General features: G+C 43.8%; 1 protein-coding gene across 21 annotated transcripts in view; it reads left to right on the top strand.

Moving 5' to 3' along the window:
* ICA1 (islet cell autoantigen 1) overlaps positions 1 to 16,304 on the top strand; it is a 141,646-nt gene that overhangs the window by 118,874 nt on the left and 6,468 nt on the right. For all 21 annotated transcript variants that reach the window (XM_036086329.2, XM_036086331.2, XM_036086341.2 and 18 more), the window contains 3 exons: positions 187 to 249; positions 361 to 393; positions 10,306 to 10,575. In XM_036086329.2, the coding sequence (XP_035942222.1) occupies positions 187 to 249; positions 361 to 393; positions 10,306 to 10,575 (366 nt within the window). The remainder of the gene's footprint in view (positions 1 to 186; positions 250 to 360; positions 394 to 10,305; positions 10,576 to 16,304) is intronic.

Below are 16,304 nucleotides of genomic sequence, written 5' to 3'. Positions count from 1 at the left end.
CCAAACAAAGCAAAGATTCGAGGTTGTTAACTCAGAATTCATGGAGAGCCAACAGTTTGAGCAGAATGTAATCTCAGGACCCCTGCTTCTGTGTGATGAGCTGTGTGTTTACCTTACACTGCAATAGCATATGAATACACACCATTCTGAATTGGTGATAACCAAATGCATGTGTTCTGTTGACAGCTGAAGATGGAAAAAGCGTTTTATCTGCCTTAGACAAAAGCTCTACACATCATGCATGCTCAGGTAATCTAGATTAAGGAAAATGACTCAATTTTAATAAATTTGACAAACTCCTTACAAAATGAAACTGACTCATAATTTTGTTTTCTTTCCCTTCCTCTAATGGACCTGTAGACGAACTATTAGACATGAAACCCGAAGAAGGTGGTAAGATTTATACATTTCTTTGGGGTTATAATTTAATTTTTTAATACTGTTTTTATGTGCAGGAAAATGTAACGTTTATCTTTTGAATAGCTTTGCATTCCCAAGCAAATTGTTTTTAGGTGACTGTCATTTGTCTTTATAAATGGCTTTAAATATGCCCAAGCACAAATTAGTATATATGGATTTGTCATCCTAAGTTTAACTACATAATGTTCAAACTCCTAAACCTAAAAGTTATGACATCAAAAGTCGTATGCTGTAGTAGAAAAAACATGGCTTGCAGAATCAGACCTGGATTTGAGTTATTAGTTCTACTATAAAGCTAACTATATGGCCTTAAGTCATTTGCCTCACCCTTGAACTCCTTCAGCCTCCTTTGCTCTCATTTGTAACATGGAACCAACAGCAACAGTCTTGCTGGGTTGTTGTCAGAATCGGAGATCATGTATATGGAGGGTCTCTCGTGGCCGCTGACATGGGGACACTCTTGAGATGGGAAGCGGTTGAGAAAGTAACACGAGAAAGATTGTCCTGTGCTGCACCTCCACTGAGCCTTAGTTAAACAGAGGAAGAGTTTGCCTGGCTAGGGCACCCACCCAAGTTCAACAGACCTACAATCACTTAGTAAATACCCCCCAAAAGAGAATCCAGAGGCATGGATCCGGATGAGACAGCCATAGTCTGAAGTGGCCCCGGGAAATTGAGTGCGTTCAGCCTGATAGAACCTTTGCTTCCCATCCTACCAAGGGTTACCTTCTGATGATTTATCATGAGTCCAGAATACCCCTGAGATTCTGAGACAAACTTTAGAGCACCCTCTATCCTGGGTGGCTGGTACACAGCCTGCCCTGGTTTTACAGGCTTCTCATAGTACTGGAAATGGGGCACGATCATCCTGTAGGCCCCAGTTAACTAGGGCAGACAATTTCCTCTACTCAGTTTGAGCCTGATCTGGGTCTAATCCCCAAAGTGTGAGAGGAAGAAGGTCTGGGAAACAGAAGGCATTGGTTAAAGTTTTTTTCAAAATTGGAAAGGCAGTAGAGCTCCTGCATTAGGTTTCCAGGGTTTAGGATTATCAACTTGAGGGAAGAAACCTGCTTTCCTTTCTAATTTCTCTTTGCAGGCAGTACACTGTGCAGTATCTCATGATGTCCCCATGTATTTTTGTCATAATTACTACCTATTTGGTAAATATAGAAATCTCGTCAGGTTATGAAAGTAAAAAGCAAATAGTTAAAGCAAACCAGTCACTACATGGCCTCCATTTTCATAAAAACGTTTCCCCCTTGTATAAGGATAGATTACTTTGATGAAAAAAAGGAAAATTTCTTACACATTTTTTTTTTTGGAGGGGGAAATATTTCAGTCTTGCAAAGGTGGGCTACAGACAATAATATAACACACAGTAGGGGCCCACCATCTAGTTTTAGCAGATGTCCACATTTAACAGGTTCTTTACAAGTTAACATATGTTTCAGCTTGTTTTGGTAGGAAGATTGTTATTTCTCCTTTTGCCAACCTCTTGTTTATGTAATTTGTTCATTGCTTTTACTATCTCCTATTTAATTTCATTATTTTAATAAACATAATTTTTGAATTAGGTATATTCACATTGGCACATGATCATGATAATAAAACTGTAGGCAATAGAAAACTCTGACTCCCATTTCCGCTCTCCACTCCTCTCTATTCCAGTATTCCCAGCCCCATTCTATCCTCCTGGCATTTTTTTATGTACTCACAAGCAAATATGAGTCTATGTTCTCATGTTTCCCCCTTCTTACAAAAAAGAATTCTTGCTTTTGGATTTTGACTTTTTCTTTTTTTTTTTTTAATTTTATTTTATTATGTTAATCACCATACATTACATCATTAATTTTTGATGTAGTGTTCCATGATTCATTGTTTGTGTATAACACCCAGTGCTCCATTCAATACGTGCCCTCCTTAATACCCATCATCAGGCTAACCCATCCCCCCACCCCCTCCCCTCTAGAACCCTCAGTTTGTTTCTCAGAGTCCATAGTCTCTCATGGTTCATCTCCCCCTCTGATTCGCCCCCTTCATTTTCCCCTTCCTACTATCATGTATCATATGACCTCACTGATATGAGGAATTCTTAATCTCAGGAAACAAACTGAGGGTTGCTGGAGTGGTGGTGGGTGGGAGGGATGGGGTGGCTGGGTGATAGACATTGGGGAGGGTATGTGCTATGGTGAGGGCTGTGAATTGTGTAAGACTGATGAATCACAGACCTGTACCTCTGAAACAAATAATACATTATATGTTAAAAAAAAAAAAAGAGGATTTTGACTTTTTCTACTTGGATAGTAATGGTACAACAAAAACTAACCCAGTAGCTGTGCATTTCTTCACAGAATTAAATCAGAAATGCTACTTCCTGTGATGCATGCTTACTTTCATAAGCTTCCTCCAGAGCATGTGCCATGGATACACTGGAATAAGATTGATGTCTTTCCACTTACTTAGAACTTTTATATCTCATTGGTTTATAGTTAACAGTCTTTGTTTCACAGAATAGAGGCTCATACCCTTTTTTTGAGCACTCATGCAATTCTAAAAACAGAGAGATGAATGTATTCTTCTCCAAAATTTGTACTTGTTTTCAGGCAGAAAAGTTGATTTACAGACTGTCTCAGTTAAATGAAGTGTCACATAATCTCTCTTTTCCTTTCCCTTTATCACTGCCAATGCATAAAGCCCTTCTAGAGGCGTGAGCCATGCTTTGTCACTATCTGACTCTTCTGCATTGGCAACCCCTAGGGCAGCATCAGCTTAAAGATTAACATGACCGCAAGTATAGAAATACTCTGTCAGACCACAGAACTTGTGGTGACTGAAGAAAAGAGCACACGATAATTAGTTGACTTCAAAATGTGTGCCCTTCAGAAAACTGCCAGAAGGCCCAAATCCTGAATTAAAGCACTGATTATAATATGCAAGACATTAAACAATCAAGAAATAAAAAGAGCTTAATCCAGGGATGGCTGCCTTTATAGGACTTGGGGGCTATAAGCTCTAGCACCCTGCTGCTTGGGGGCCAGTTCACTCCCACTGCTAATTCTGTTAGACAAGTAATGGCCAAGCTGTGGCACAATGTTATCAAAAAGCAGACTGCTTATGACAACAACAAGGAGACAATTCTCCAGGAGCCATTGCCCAGAAAATCACTCTGATTCAGTGTCATAATAAAATGTGTTTTCTCCTACTAAATAGATAATGTAAATAGAAAACCAATATTTGGCCAGTTTATAAAAATTTTTAAGTAAAAAGGAAACTGAGTGACATTTTGCAATAACTTGAAAGTGGCCCTGAAATCACCTTGTGATGACATGTGACAATCCCAACCTCAATTCATGAGTTAGTTGTAACATATAGAAGTTTTTGTGTTCCTCAAAGTTGGGCTGAGAAAAATAACTAGTAGATAGGTAATTGAACAGAAAGTGATATAAAGCAGAGAGAGATGAATTTAGCCCACCTAAATCTCATTACTTGGATTTATCCAAAAGATCCTTCTCTAGGACAGGATTAACTGAAATTTTTAAGAATTGTAATTGTTACACATTACAATTAAAATGTTTTGTCTCCTGCCATTTCCTCGGTTACTACTTTCAAACTTGTTCTGGCCAAGCATCAGAACAACAAAGATGGTCATTCAGTAGCTCGCTTAGGTCTGGGTGCAGATCTTTAGCCCTTAGCAATAATACGGGCTTATGTCCCCGTGCCTGGTTTCTCCCAAGATGTTCAGAACTATCTCTTGCTGTTCTCCATATAGAGCTGACTAGGGATCTGATTGCTTTCTCACATGTAGTGAGGCAAAGACTAAGCTTGTTATCTTTTCTCATCAACTTTTCCTTCTCCCTGTCTCCCTCAGCATCTGAGGATGGAGTGCTGGCTCTGGTCCTTTCATAAAAGTGCACTTTTAAAACCAAACACTCTACTGTTCTTACTTGATCACCATGGAATCAGTAGTGTTCTATATAGATTTACTCCTCCTGCTCAGGTGTCAAGTTTTCCAGTAAGATTGCTTGCTTGTTAAGATCTCATGCTGAAATGGAGGACCAAGGCTGAGGACCATCAAGAAATATTTTTTGAATGCCTACTCAGGGCCTAGCACTGTTAGGGTTTTTGTTTTTGTTTTTTTTGGAGGGCGTGTGTACGTGTATATCCCAGAGAGTGGGTAGAGATGGATTTTCCCCCATCTATTATTATTATTAGCTGTGTCTTTTTTCACCAAAAGGGAGTTTTTAGAAGCAGTGTTCTTGGATTCCGAACAAGTACAATTTGTTACCAGAGCCTTTTATAAGGGCGAATACTTTTCTCGTTAGACATTTTTGTACGGTGGTTTCCCACCCCATCTTTCTCCCCCATGCTCTCTGTTGGGTGGTGTGAGGTCTGTGTTGGTTGTTGGGGTTTTCATGTGTATTACAAGTGTGCAGCCTTTACATTAGTCATAATGCTTAGAGTGGGGACCAGGGAGAAAACCAGAGAAACAGTCTTCCTGTTTCACACACAGATGAAGGTAACTTATGTGACATTTACCTCGTTGTTTTCCTGTGCTCTCATTTTTGGTCTATGTAGCTATGTTTCCATCTTTTGGGTTCCTAATTCATGCTGAGGTCATGAAACTCAGTATGATTTCAAAAATATAACCTGAGTGGGCTGTCACCAGTTTCCCACATTTACTTTCTGTCACCCACCCTCTCTACACCCTCTCTGAACTTAAGAGAGCTTCCTCTGTATGTCAGTTTTCACTCTGAAAACTCGCTGGGTCAGAATTAGAGCACATTGGTTCAGAATCCGTTTTCCTGGAGAATATTTTCCCAGGGGCATAGGATTTTTATTTTTGAACCCTTGGACAGTGTGAGGCAAACATGCCGAGTAGGTCTGCCATCTCGGCCATTCTGCCATGCTGCCTGCAGCTGAGAGCTCTGCCTGCTGTCAGTGCAGCCATCTGACCTTAGAAACCCTCCAAACTTTACAAAAGCTTGAATATTCATTTATATATGACATCTTGAACAGGCTGTGAGGTAAAAGCAGTGTATGGCACTGAGAAAACATCTTCACCTATAGCCAGGGGTCCCCAGCCAGATAATCTGTAACTAATAAGTTATATGACCTTGGGCAGGTCATCTAACCTGGGTGTCTTTTTCCTTATCGGCAAAGTGAGTTACAGGGGATACTCTCTAAGATCCCTTTCAGTTAAGTATGATTCTTCTCTCTAGGCATCTCACTGGGACAAAAAGAGCAGGTTCCCAGACAGGAAGGCAGGAAAGCACAATTGAAAAATGGCAGATGTGGCAGAGTTTTGCCGAACTGTAGGCTTCCCTGAAGGAGTTGCTAGAAGGGCTGCATTAGAGCTGGACTACAGAGGTCCTGAACACCACTATAAGGAGTGTAATAGAGGGAGCCGTTGAAGGTTTTCAAGTAAGAAAGTAATAATCTCACAGCTGAACTGAGCAAAGGTATACAGCGAGAGGGTGTCTTTTATGGAGTGCCAGCAGGCTTGCCAATGGGCAGACCCCAAAGGACCCTCGAGTCAGGAGTTTGTCATCAGAGGTCAAGAAAACGTGGAATTGGAGATGGAGATTTGAGAATCTTCCCAGGTGAGATTGGAACCATGAGACTAGATAAAAGGTTCTGTAGATAATGCAGGAAAGGGAGATACAACTTAGGAGGAGACTTTAGGGTAACTAGAGTGGGAAGAGGCAGCAGGGACAGTATTGTCAAAGAGATGGAAGGACATTCAAAAGAGCTACTTCATGGAGACCCCAGGAGATGACAGCATTTCCAAAGTGGGCAACGGGGCAAAGTGCCACAGGGGTTGAGGCCAGAGAAAAGGGGATTGGAATCGGCCATGAGGATCTCACCGGCAACCTTCCGGAGGGCCACTTCAGTGTAGAGTGGGGGTAGGAACTTGACGACAGGCCACCAAAACAAGAGTGGTTGACAAAGCAGAGTGTGTGGCTGTAGAAGGAGAAACCAGAGAGGCAACATTGGGGGGTGGGATGGGGTACTGGGGGAGACAGGAATCACAAGATTGGCCGTTGTTGGGATGTGCACACGTCTTCTGAGGTCAGGAGAGGAAGCCTTGGAGAGAGAAAGACTAGAAATGCTGGAGCTGAATCCCGGTGGGGGCAGAGCAGGCTCCAGCAGGAGGGGAGAGCGTACAGTTTTATTTTTTTTTTAAGACTTTATTTATTTATTTGTCAGAGAGAGAGAGCACAAGCAGGGAGAGTGGCAGGCAGAGGGAGAGGGAGAAGCAGGCTCCCCACTGAGCAGGGAGCCCGATGTGGGACTCGATCCCAGAACCCTGGGACCATGACCTGAGCCAAAGGCAGTCGCTTAACCGACTGAGCCACCCAGGTGTCCCTGTTGGCCTCTGTTTCTGTAGTAATGTGTGGAGTTGTGTTATCTGATGTGATAGTGAACATGGAGACTCAGGAGCCTGCAAGAGCATGAAGGGAGCTTGGAGTGGTATCTGTGGGTTTGGCACCTGAGAGCTAGGAACGCTGGTTCACCCTTGAAGGATGGGTCGCCATAACCCAGGAGCAATACTTGCTCAGCTCCCTGGTAGAAGCCCTGACACCACCCGTCCAGCCCTTACCCAGGCTTCTCTCAAAGAGCTTATTCTCTGTGTGTGTGTCCCGTTTTCTCACAGTTGAGTTGAATTATTCCCAAAGAAAATGATAGCTTGATTCTTAAGAGCCAACTGACTAGTGTTATTTTTCAAGTCTTGACATGTCTGGTTACAGACCTGAACCTGTCCTTTTTTACTTGTAATTAAGTTTTTCTTACAAGTTATGTATGGTAATTTCAAGCATCTTAATTATCAGGGCAATAATTGGGCTTCCCTGTTTTCTGGTTCAAGTCAGTACCAGTTTCATTGCTTTTAGGGAAGTAATAAGTTCTCTTAGAGAAAATGTCCGCTGTGCAGCCCACTTGAACAGTTAAATAACCAGGACACTAATAGGCCAATTTCAGTGTCGACCTCCAACTAAATCTCTATTCAGAACTAGCTCTAGACAATATCATCCTCACTGAGGGTCCTTTTCTCATTTCTGTCAGTAAAGTTGAGTTTGACAGGATACAACATTAGTCAGGAATCTTTTGGTTGGAAGTAACAGAAACCCTTCTCTAAGTAGTTCAGCTTTCAAATTAAAAAGAAAAGACTGTATTGGGAATTGGTCCATGAAACTGGGGACATACAGGGATGGACTGGCTTCAAGCAGAGCTGGGTCCAGGGCTTAGACAGTGTTGTCAAGATTTTCTTTCCGACTCTTAATGCTGGTTTGCCCTGCGTTCTTCTCCATCATCCCTGAGAGCCTCAAAACTGCATCTTTAGAACTTGGAATCTGAATGAGAGACCCTTCTCCTTCCACCTTCCATATAGCAAACTCAGGGAAGCCTCTGGCATGTGCCCATCGCTGAGCCAGTCACCATGGCCTGAGAAATGAAGGACACTGGCCACCCTAGAGGCACCGGATGTGGTGTCTCCACAGGATCCTGTGGAGAAGGTGTTTCCCAAAAGGGAAAACTGAAGAGGAGGAGGGAAGGGATGCTAAGTTAACAAAACCCACAGAAGTCCACTCAATACCCTTGCACACAACCTAAACAGTAAAAACAAAGAGAGCTTTTGCAGTTTCTGATTGTTTGGGGAAAGCTCAAAGTTTATTATTTATTCTTGCTGATGTTAGTCATGATCTTCCCTGGATTGACATCTTGATGAAAGCAGGGAAGCCTCTCCCAGGGTTTGACTTAGCCCTGGGCTGTAAAGTGACTTCAGGAAGAATGCACATAATTTTCAATGCTCATCTAAAGTCATCCCTTCCTCTAGAGTCTACTCTTTGATTTGAATTGGTTCCAATAAAACAGGTTTGATTCAGCAATCATCTGATTTCAGTCAGGCCAGATAGTAAACCACGAGAGAAGGCTTGGGTATTCCAGCCCAACTGAAAGTAGAAAGCACAGAGATTTGTGAAGTTAATATGTTGAGGGACACAGCCACGCTTCCTGCCTGCATGCACATATATGGGCTGTCCTACCCTACCCACCTGCCCTTCCACCACACACAGGCCAAGGTGGGTCCTGGCTGCCTACCCTCCTACTGCAGAACTCTCTCAAAAGCCTGTTTTCTAAAATGCCATTTCCCTCATCTCCTCAGCACCCCACCTTACAAGCTGTGTCTCAGTGCAAATTTCTGCGATAACACAAACAATAAGAGTTCTTAAATTAGACATTTGTCCAATTGAAGCGATATTTTGCCGCTATTTTTAAACCAGAGTGATAGGAGAGTGTCTGGACTCCTCCCTTCCTGGGTGTATAGCTAGTCTGCCTAGCACATCAAAAATCCTCTCAATCAGAAGCCCGTTGTATTAAGTGTGGTTGAAAATAGATCCAGTAAAGCTGACAGATAAGCTGTATTCCTTAAAAAAAAAAAAAAAAAAAAAGCCGCCACTTACTAATTATCTCATATTTGAGGAAAACCTGTTAATCTCACTTAATATGACAGTATCAGAATTGCAGTATAGCTCAGAGAAAATCATGATTATTCCTTCTCTTGGTGACTTACAACAATGTTTGCAGTTTCCATGTGGCTATTAGATACCATAGCAAAGCCACAGTTAATAAGACCATCCATTCTTGATGTTCAAAATAGGTGGAAAACCCAATGAAAAGTCTTGTTGTAGTTTTTCTGGTTAGCAATGCCCCCATACTACTTATATTCCCTGTTCAGTATTTTGTCAGTGTTCATATTGCAAGAATGGATCTCTTCTTTAAAGTCTCCCTTTTGGATAAGCAATGAGATTTAAAGGTCCATTTCTTTTGGTCTTCTTGAAGGTGCTTTGAGGTGGGCATTATTCATATTATAATTTTAGAGGTGAAAAAGCAGAGGCCCGGAAGAGCTAAGGGTCTTGCTGTAGTCACAATGGTCTCAGGGCTTCCCCTCTGGTCGCGAGCTCATTCCAACGCTCCAGGGCTGCGTCTCTGGCCTTCTCTGGGTGGATCCGTTATTTGCCCTGTTTTCCAGTCATTCTTTCACTGCTGCCCACAGCAAACCAGACCCACTTTTCCTGTGCTTTGGCAAGGACTTGTGGTTGGGTTGCAGTCGGTTGCAGCAAAGAAGGGAAGCCAGAGGCCTCCCTTGGTCATCGTTGGATGTCCTGACATCCTCTGCTCCTGCCCAGCATGTGGCAAGGGTCCTCTCCCCCTCCTGGATGACAGGGCAGGCTCCCACATGGTGTGTTGGCTGTGGATTTAGGGCTTGTTGTGTGAGAAGATTCAGGAAGCTATGCAAACAAGGAACTAATATCTCCCACCTGCCTTCAATCCTGGCTTTGCTTCCTGTCTGAGAAATGTTTTGGTGGTAAATTTGCTTTTACATTAAGAAAAAAAAAACAAAACCCTTGAGTTTTGGTGGAAACTGTTTCAGTACAATTCTAATGATGCTTGGAAACGGAACTTGCTTTGGAGGAACGGGAATGAGGGACCATGGGACTAGAAATTGAATGCTGAAAAAAAAACTTTTTTAAAGATTTTATTTATTTGTTTGACAGAGAGAGACACAGTGAGAGAGGGAACACAAGCAGGGGGAGTGGGAGAGGGAGAAGCGGTCCTCCTGCGGAGCAGGGAGCCCGATGCAAGGCTCTATCCCAGGGCCCTGGGACCATGACCTGAGCTGAAGGCAGACGCTTAACAGCTGAGCCACCAGGTGCCCTGAATTCTGAAATTTCTTAAGAGAGGCTATAATGAGAATAATTTATAGTTTGATAAACTTTTTCTTAAATCTAGCCATCACCCAGTCTGTTCCATCCCAGCCCCCACTGCATTTACTCCCAAGGGCTTGGGCCCTGGGTGGTGATGCGTTTTGTGTTCTGTTACTTTGTTCAGCTTGCCTGGGCCCAATGGCAGGGACCCCAGAACCTGAAGGTGCTGACAAAGATGACCTGCTGCTGTTGAGTGAGATCTTCAATGCTTCCTCCTTGGACGAGGGGGAGTTCAGCAAGGAGTGGGCTGCTGTGTTTGGAGACGACCGGCTGAAGGAGCCAGCGCCTGCTGTGGCCCCAGGAGAGCCAGACCCCAGGCCCCAGACAGGCTCAGGATTCCTTCCTTCACAGCTTTTAGACCAAAACATGAAAGACTTACAGGCCTCACTGCAAGGTATGTACCATGGGGATTGAAATAGGGGTTTTTTTGGTTGGTTTGTTCTTTATTTTTAATTCAAAAGCCTCTTCCTTCCTTCTTTGTCTTTTTTTAATGTTTCCTGATTTTTATTTTATATATAGTGTCTTTTTGTGGCTGTTTGTTCATCTTTGTATTTTTCTTTTATATCCAGTGACTTTTTAGTTGAAATCTCAGAATCATATTCCAGCTTTAAGATATGTTGCAGGGTTTAAGATCTCTTACTTCTCATCATTTTCTCCTCATGTTCACATTTCCTTTTAATAAAAGGTTAGAGAGGTGGCCCTCAATCTTACTCTCTTGCTCTGATTGTAGGCTTTTGCCCGGCATACTTTAGAGGATCAGATTGTCTTCACAGTCATGGACCAGTTGGCTTAGCCATTCCTGCCTTGACAGTTCTCCACATGGCTATAGTCATGCCATGTTTCTGGTGCCAAGTAACATCCCACTGGGCTTCTTAACTCTTCTCACATTGGATTTTATCTTGCTTCTTGCTGTCTCTCCTTCCTGGCCCATCCCTGCCCTGAGGATGCTCTCAGCTCAGCTGTTCCTGTTGTTTCTGAAACACGTGGCCCAACAGCCCCATGCGTCTTGGCCACCACAGAAATGCAGTTGCCACACTGATCATCTGTGGCCGGCAACATTGGTCAGGGTGCAAGGCACGCTGGCTGAGAACTACCGGCCTGGGGAGCACCTTGATTTAGAGTAGACAACTCAAACTCAGATTGAAATTGAAATTTTAGTTTGAGTTTCTAAATAGACCTTGGGAAGGAAACTATTTTCTAGTATTTCAACACCTTTTTCCTTCTTTCATGTCACCTTAATTGTAAGACAGGAATCACTATTAAGAAATTTTCAAATTGTTTTGGTTTTTCCGTGAATGTGAGCTATCTCCTTAATAAGTGTTTATCTGGCACTTGAAGCTAAGAACAAACGGCGGAGCTGGAATGATTAAGTAATTATGAGCTATTAAAAAAAAAAAAACCTCAGGTCTTTGGAGATGAGATCATGGACACAGCAAGAGTTGGTGGGCAAGACCAAAAAAAAAAGGTCTTCCCTCTTTTTTTTTTTACGAAATACACCATTCCTTTTATCATCTTCTGTGAGTCTCATTTTGTAGCTATGTCGTTTATTTTCGGTAACGGAGTTAGAGATAGGAGGGATGAATGGAATCCAAAAATACTTCACCCCCAGTCTCAGCCCTGGGTTTCGCCATCTCTTTCATGGGGCTCCAGATGAGCCAGGCTGCCGGTGACTTGAGTTTCACCCCCACCCACCTGTGGTAGAGGTGCTGACAAGCTGTGGGAGAGCTGGAAGGCCAGAGCCAGGATCCACTACTCAGATCTGGGGGCTGCTGGAGACTCTCCAGCTGTGCTACGGGATGAACCCCACTCAGGCCCCCAGCTGTGAAGGCCCACAGGGACCGTGTGGCAGTGCTCCCCCTTAGCTGGGGTGGCTGCGTGTCACTCACTTGTGAGTAGGCCCCACTGACAGCTGAGAAGTCAGAGCTCCATGCCCTCTTCCTGAGCAGGCAGAGTGAGATCTCAGCTCAGGGCCCATGGCCCCGAACTATGCCTGAGAGTTATGACAGGAGCCGTGGCTGTGGACTTCACACTTTAGCCTTGTCCCAAGTCCAAGGAAACGGCACTGGAGTAATGCTTGGGTCTAAGGAGGGAGGTGATCTGACAGTGAGAAATGTAAGCTTGTTGTAGAAAGAGGTATTCTTGTACTGGGAGACCAAGGGAGCCCATTTATTTCTCAAGCTACCAAAATCTCACTTAAGGTTGCCACCCTACTCCTAGCTCCTTAGCAAGTTTCTCATTGATTCAACAGAGATTTATTGGGTCCTTCTCTGTGCCAGGCACTGGAGATTCATCTGAGAATATAACAGAAAAGGCTTCTGCCTTCCTGGAACTCACATTCTCATGAAGAGGAAGTAATGAACAATAAACATCATAAAGAAAAAAAATCACAGACTAGGTTAGAAAGTGATCCGTATTATGGAGAAAAGGAAAAATAGAACCAGGAGATAGAGAGTGCTGGGTGGATGGCAAGGCAGGTCAGTCTGTAGAACTAAATAGGATTCTTATAGAGAAGATGAGATCTGAGCAGACTTGCAGGAGGTGAGGGAATCGGCCATGGGGAGATGGGGACAAGGGGAACACAATGCCGGTCAGTGCCTAAGGCAGCACATGCTTGGTGTGGTCAGGGGTCTGCAGGAAGAGCTCTGTTGTTGGAGTGACGCAGGGAGGCAGAGCTTGGCCATACAGGGCCACGTAGCCTTTGGAAGAACCTGGGCCTTTTTTGGGGGCCCAAGCAAAGTTGGGAACCATCACAGTGTCTTGGACTGACGATGGACATGATCTGATTTACCATTTAAAAGGGTTGTCCTGGCTGCTAAAAGTTTCTTTTTCTCTGCTGGTATTCTATGAAGACCAGTGTTAAAGGAGTTGTTTTTTATCCTCTGAGTTACCATGTTTCCTTTGCATGCCAACAGCCACAAATGAATGTCTATGGAACTCAAAATGACAGAAAAAAAAAAAAAAGTGGCACCTAAGTGTTTGAAAGAGGAAGCCCATTTAGCTTCTACCACACCTATGGATTCCCAACAGGTGCTCCCACAATTCTAGCCCTGATGCTGTCCTGATGCAGGGAACCTTCAAAACAGATGTGGTACAAATAAAGAACAGGTACCCTGCTTCGATGACCGATCATATTACCCAGTTACAACCACATTCTGTGCTTTTGCCAGGACTTTCCCCACCTGCCTAAAAAAGAGGAAAAGATGAGTATTGGCTCTAGATTTTTTTTATTACTTCCATGTTCTAGATAAAGTCCATCTATATACATGAATTACAAAAGCATCTAACTGTTAAACTTCTGATACCTCGTATTGAAACTGCTTCCCCTGATTATCCAGATCAGCTCAAAAACCAAATTAAATAAACAACGGAAACAAATAAGTATTCAAACACAGCATGGAGTAGAAAGGCTCTCTGGCATGTTGGTTTAGTGAAACAAGCAGTGGCAGAGTTAACTTACCTAATCCTCACCACACCCTTCCCAGGCAGGTACTATCATCATTTCCTTGTTAGGGCTCAGGAAATTGAGGAACAGAGGAGCTAGGTAATTTGCCTGAGATCATACATCTGGTAGGAGGCAGACAGATTGTGAACCCAAGCCATCTGACTCTGGAGTCTGTGCTTTTCACCATTCTGTTGCCTCTCTGCACCAAGTCTCTGATGGTAAATGTGATTCCTCTGTGGGTTCCTTCAGGCCTCTCCTTGGACGCTCCCAGAGGGGCAGGACTTGTCGTGATTAGTCTGGCCCTGGGTGTCCTGGACAGACACAGAGACCAAGGACAGGCAGTTGCCATGGAGGAGGAATGTAGGTGTAGGGAGGTAGGGTCCCTGTCGACCACAAAAATTGGATGATGTTCCAGAAAGAATTTGAAATCAAGAATGTCTACAGAATCTTCGCCTGTGCTAGCAGCCACCCACATCTTCCCTGGAGTGCATTCCTGCTCAGTCTCACCACCATTGTCCTAGTTCTCTGTGAGGTCCTGGTGGGGCTGCATCCTCCAGGTCAGAGTGCCAAGAGAACTGAGGGGAACACTCCAGGCTCCAGCTGCAGCAACATCTCTCTTCCACAGGCTGCATTTTCCTCCCCTCTCCCCTCCTCACTTCTCCTTCACCTCTTCTATCTCCTCCCTCCTCTGTCTCCCCATTTTCTTCTGCTGCCCTCCCTCCTTTGTCCACTCTCCTCCCTCTGCTCCCCTATGCTCTGGGAGAATAGAAAGGAAGGGAGATTTAGTAAGATAACAATTATATTTTCCTCCTCCCCCCACCCCAACTTCAAGCTCTAGGAGAGCAAAACAAAGCAACTTACATTTAGGATCAAGTTGGGCTGAACATTTAAAAGAGGAGTTGATTTTATGTAGGATTTCTAAGAGTTTCTGAAGTTACCAGCATGATAGGGGCTGGGGTTTCCTGTCATACAGTGATGAGAAAATCGTACCTTCCGGAGGCCTCTTAAAGTGACTAGAAAGAGAGCTGGCCAGAGGGGTTGCCCAAGGTGGGAGACAAGGTGAGGCTGAAAAACCTCATTTGACATTCTTCTCCATTCTCCACCAATACCCCAAATTTAATTTAGAATTAGATGCTGATACTGAAAAGACTACCATCTGCTCAAAATAAATGCACCAGGACATCTTTTAATTTAGGATTCTGCAAACCAAAGTTAGGAGTCTTGTTCCACATTCTCACAAACATACAGCCCTGCGTTCCTTCTGGATATTCTTTTGTTTTACACCATGCCTAGGTGCTATTGCCATCTGGGTGGGTTTCTATTTAAGGCTAATGTAATGTCAGACCTTGCATTATCTCAAATTCACCTTTCCTCAAACTAAGCTCACCTCTTGCCATTCCTGGCTTAACTTGCTTCCAGATAACTGATCTGAGATGAGTTGGAGAGGACTGTGGGGTGCAGTTAGAGTTTGAACGTGGGGTAGGCACTCTCGGCATCAGCCAGTAGAATTTTTGTTCCATTAAAGAAGGAGCTTGTTGAGGAGCATCTGCAGGTCGTGGGTATGTGCAGAATTTAAGTGCCTCAATTAATCCATAGAAGGAGACTTGATGATCATCTACTCCACCCTCATTTTATAAATGAGGAAATCAGGAAATCCCAGATAGGTCTTGTGACTTGCCAAGTAGTTGCAGTTTTATATCCACCATTTGCCTAAGTTCTAAACTCCTCAGCTTAGCTTACAAGGTCCTTTAGAACCTGACCCCAGTCCCATTGCTGCCTACGCTTCCCACACCTTTACTTAGCATGACTTAATAACCTTGTTTTGCCGGAGACCCATGTATTATGTCAGTAAGTTGGACTCTAGCCATATCGAAATTGAGTGAGTCTGGCACATGCTCTTTCTCCTCCTTAGAGCATGTCTCCGCCTCAGACCCATGGTGCTTGCTTTCCCTGGTTAAGTTCTCATCCTTCAGGTTCTCAGCTTCAATGTCATTTTATCCAGGGAGGCTTCTTGACTCCCTCTCCCCGCCAGCAGTCAGGGTTAGGTGTTTCTGCCTCCATTCCCTTTACACCCAGTACTTACTCATTCCTCTTCTCTCACATCATTGTAAGATTGGTGTAATTTTCTGTCTCTTGCTTTTGGTTGTTATGGGCCGGGCCCATGTTTATGTTGCTCACTATCATATTTCCAGAACATGGCTGAGTGCCTGGAATACAATAGATGTTCAAAAAAAGACTGGATGGATGGATGGAAGAATGGATGGATGGATGGAAGAATGGATGGATGGATGGATGGATGGAAGAATGGATGGATGGATGGATGGATGGAAGAATGGATGGATGGATGGATGACAAGAAGGGAGAGAGAGAACAACAGACATTGTATCACTAGATGAAAAGAAAGCAATCCTAAACTAATCTCAGGGGTTGCTCCTCATGTCTGCTGAGCTGTACTAAACTTTAGATTCAGCTTAGATTTATTGGTGGCCTGCTCTCTAGCCTCTGTGCTCCCTGGTTTCACCTACAAGATCCCATTTGATTCATGCAACAACCTAATGAGGCAGGAATTTTTATCCACCCTTTGCAGATATGAAAATTGGGGCCCAGAAAGGGAAATGTGGATGGCAGGGTGGTGCTTGACTACCATGATTGTGGTGTTCCCACTTTCCCCTTCACTGCCA

Source organism: Halichoerus grypus, chromosome 12 (assembly GCF_964656455.1).
Source record: "Halichoerus grypus chromosome 12, mHalGry1.hap1.1, whole genome shotgun sequence".
NCBI classification, from domain to species: Eukaryota; Metazoa; Chordata; class Mammalia; order Carnivora; family Phocidae; genus Halichoerus; species Halichoerus grypus.
The sequence above is the reverse complement of the archived record's forward strand: the minus strand, read 5'-3'. Positions and strand labels throughout refer to the sequence as shown.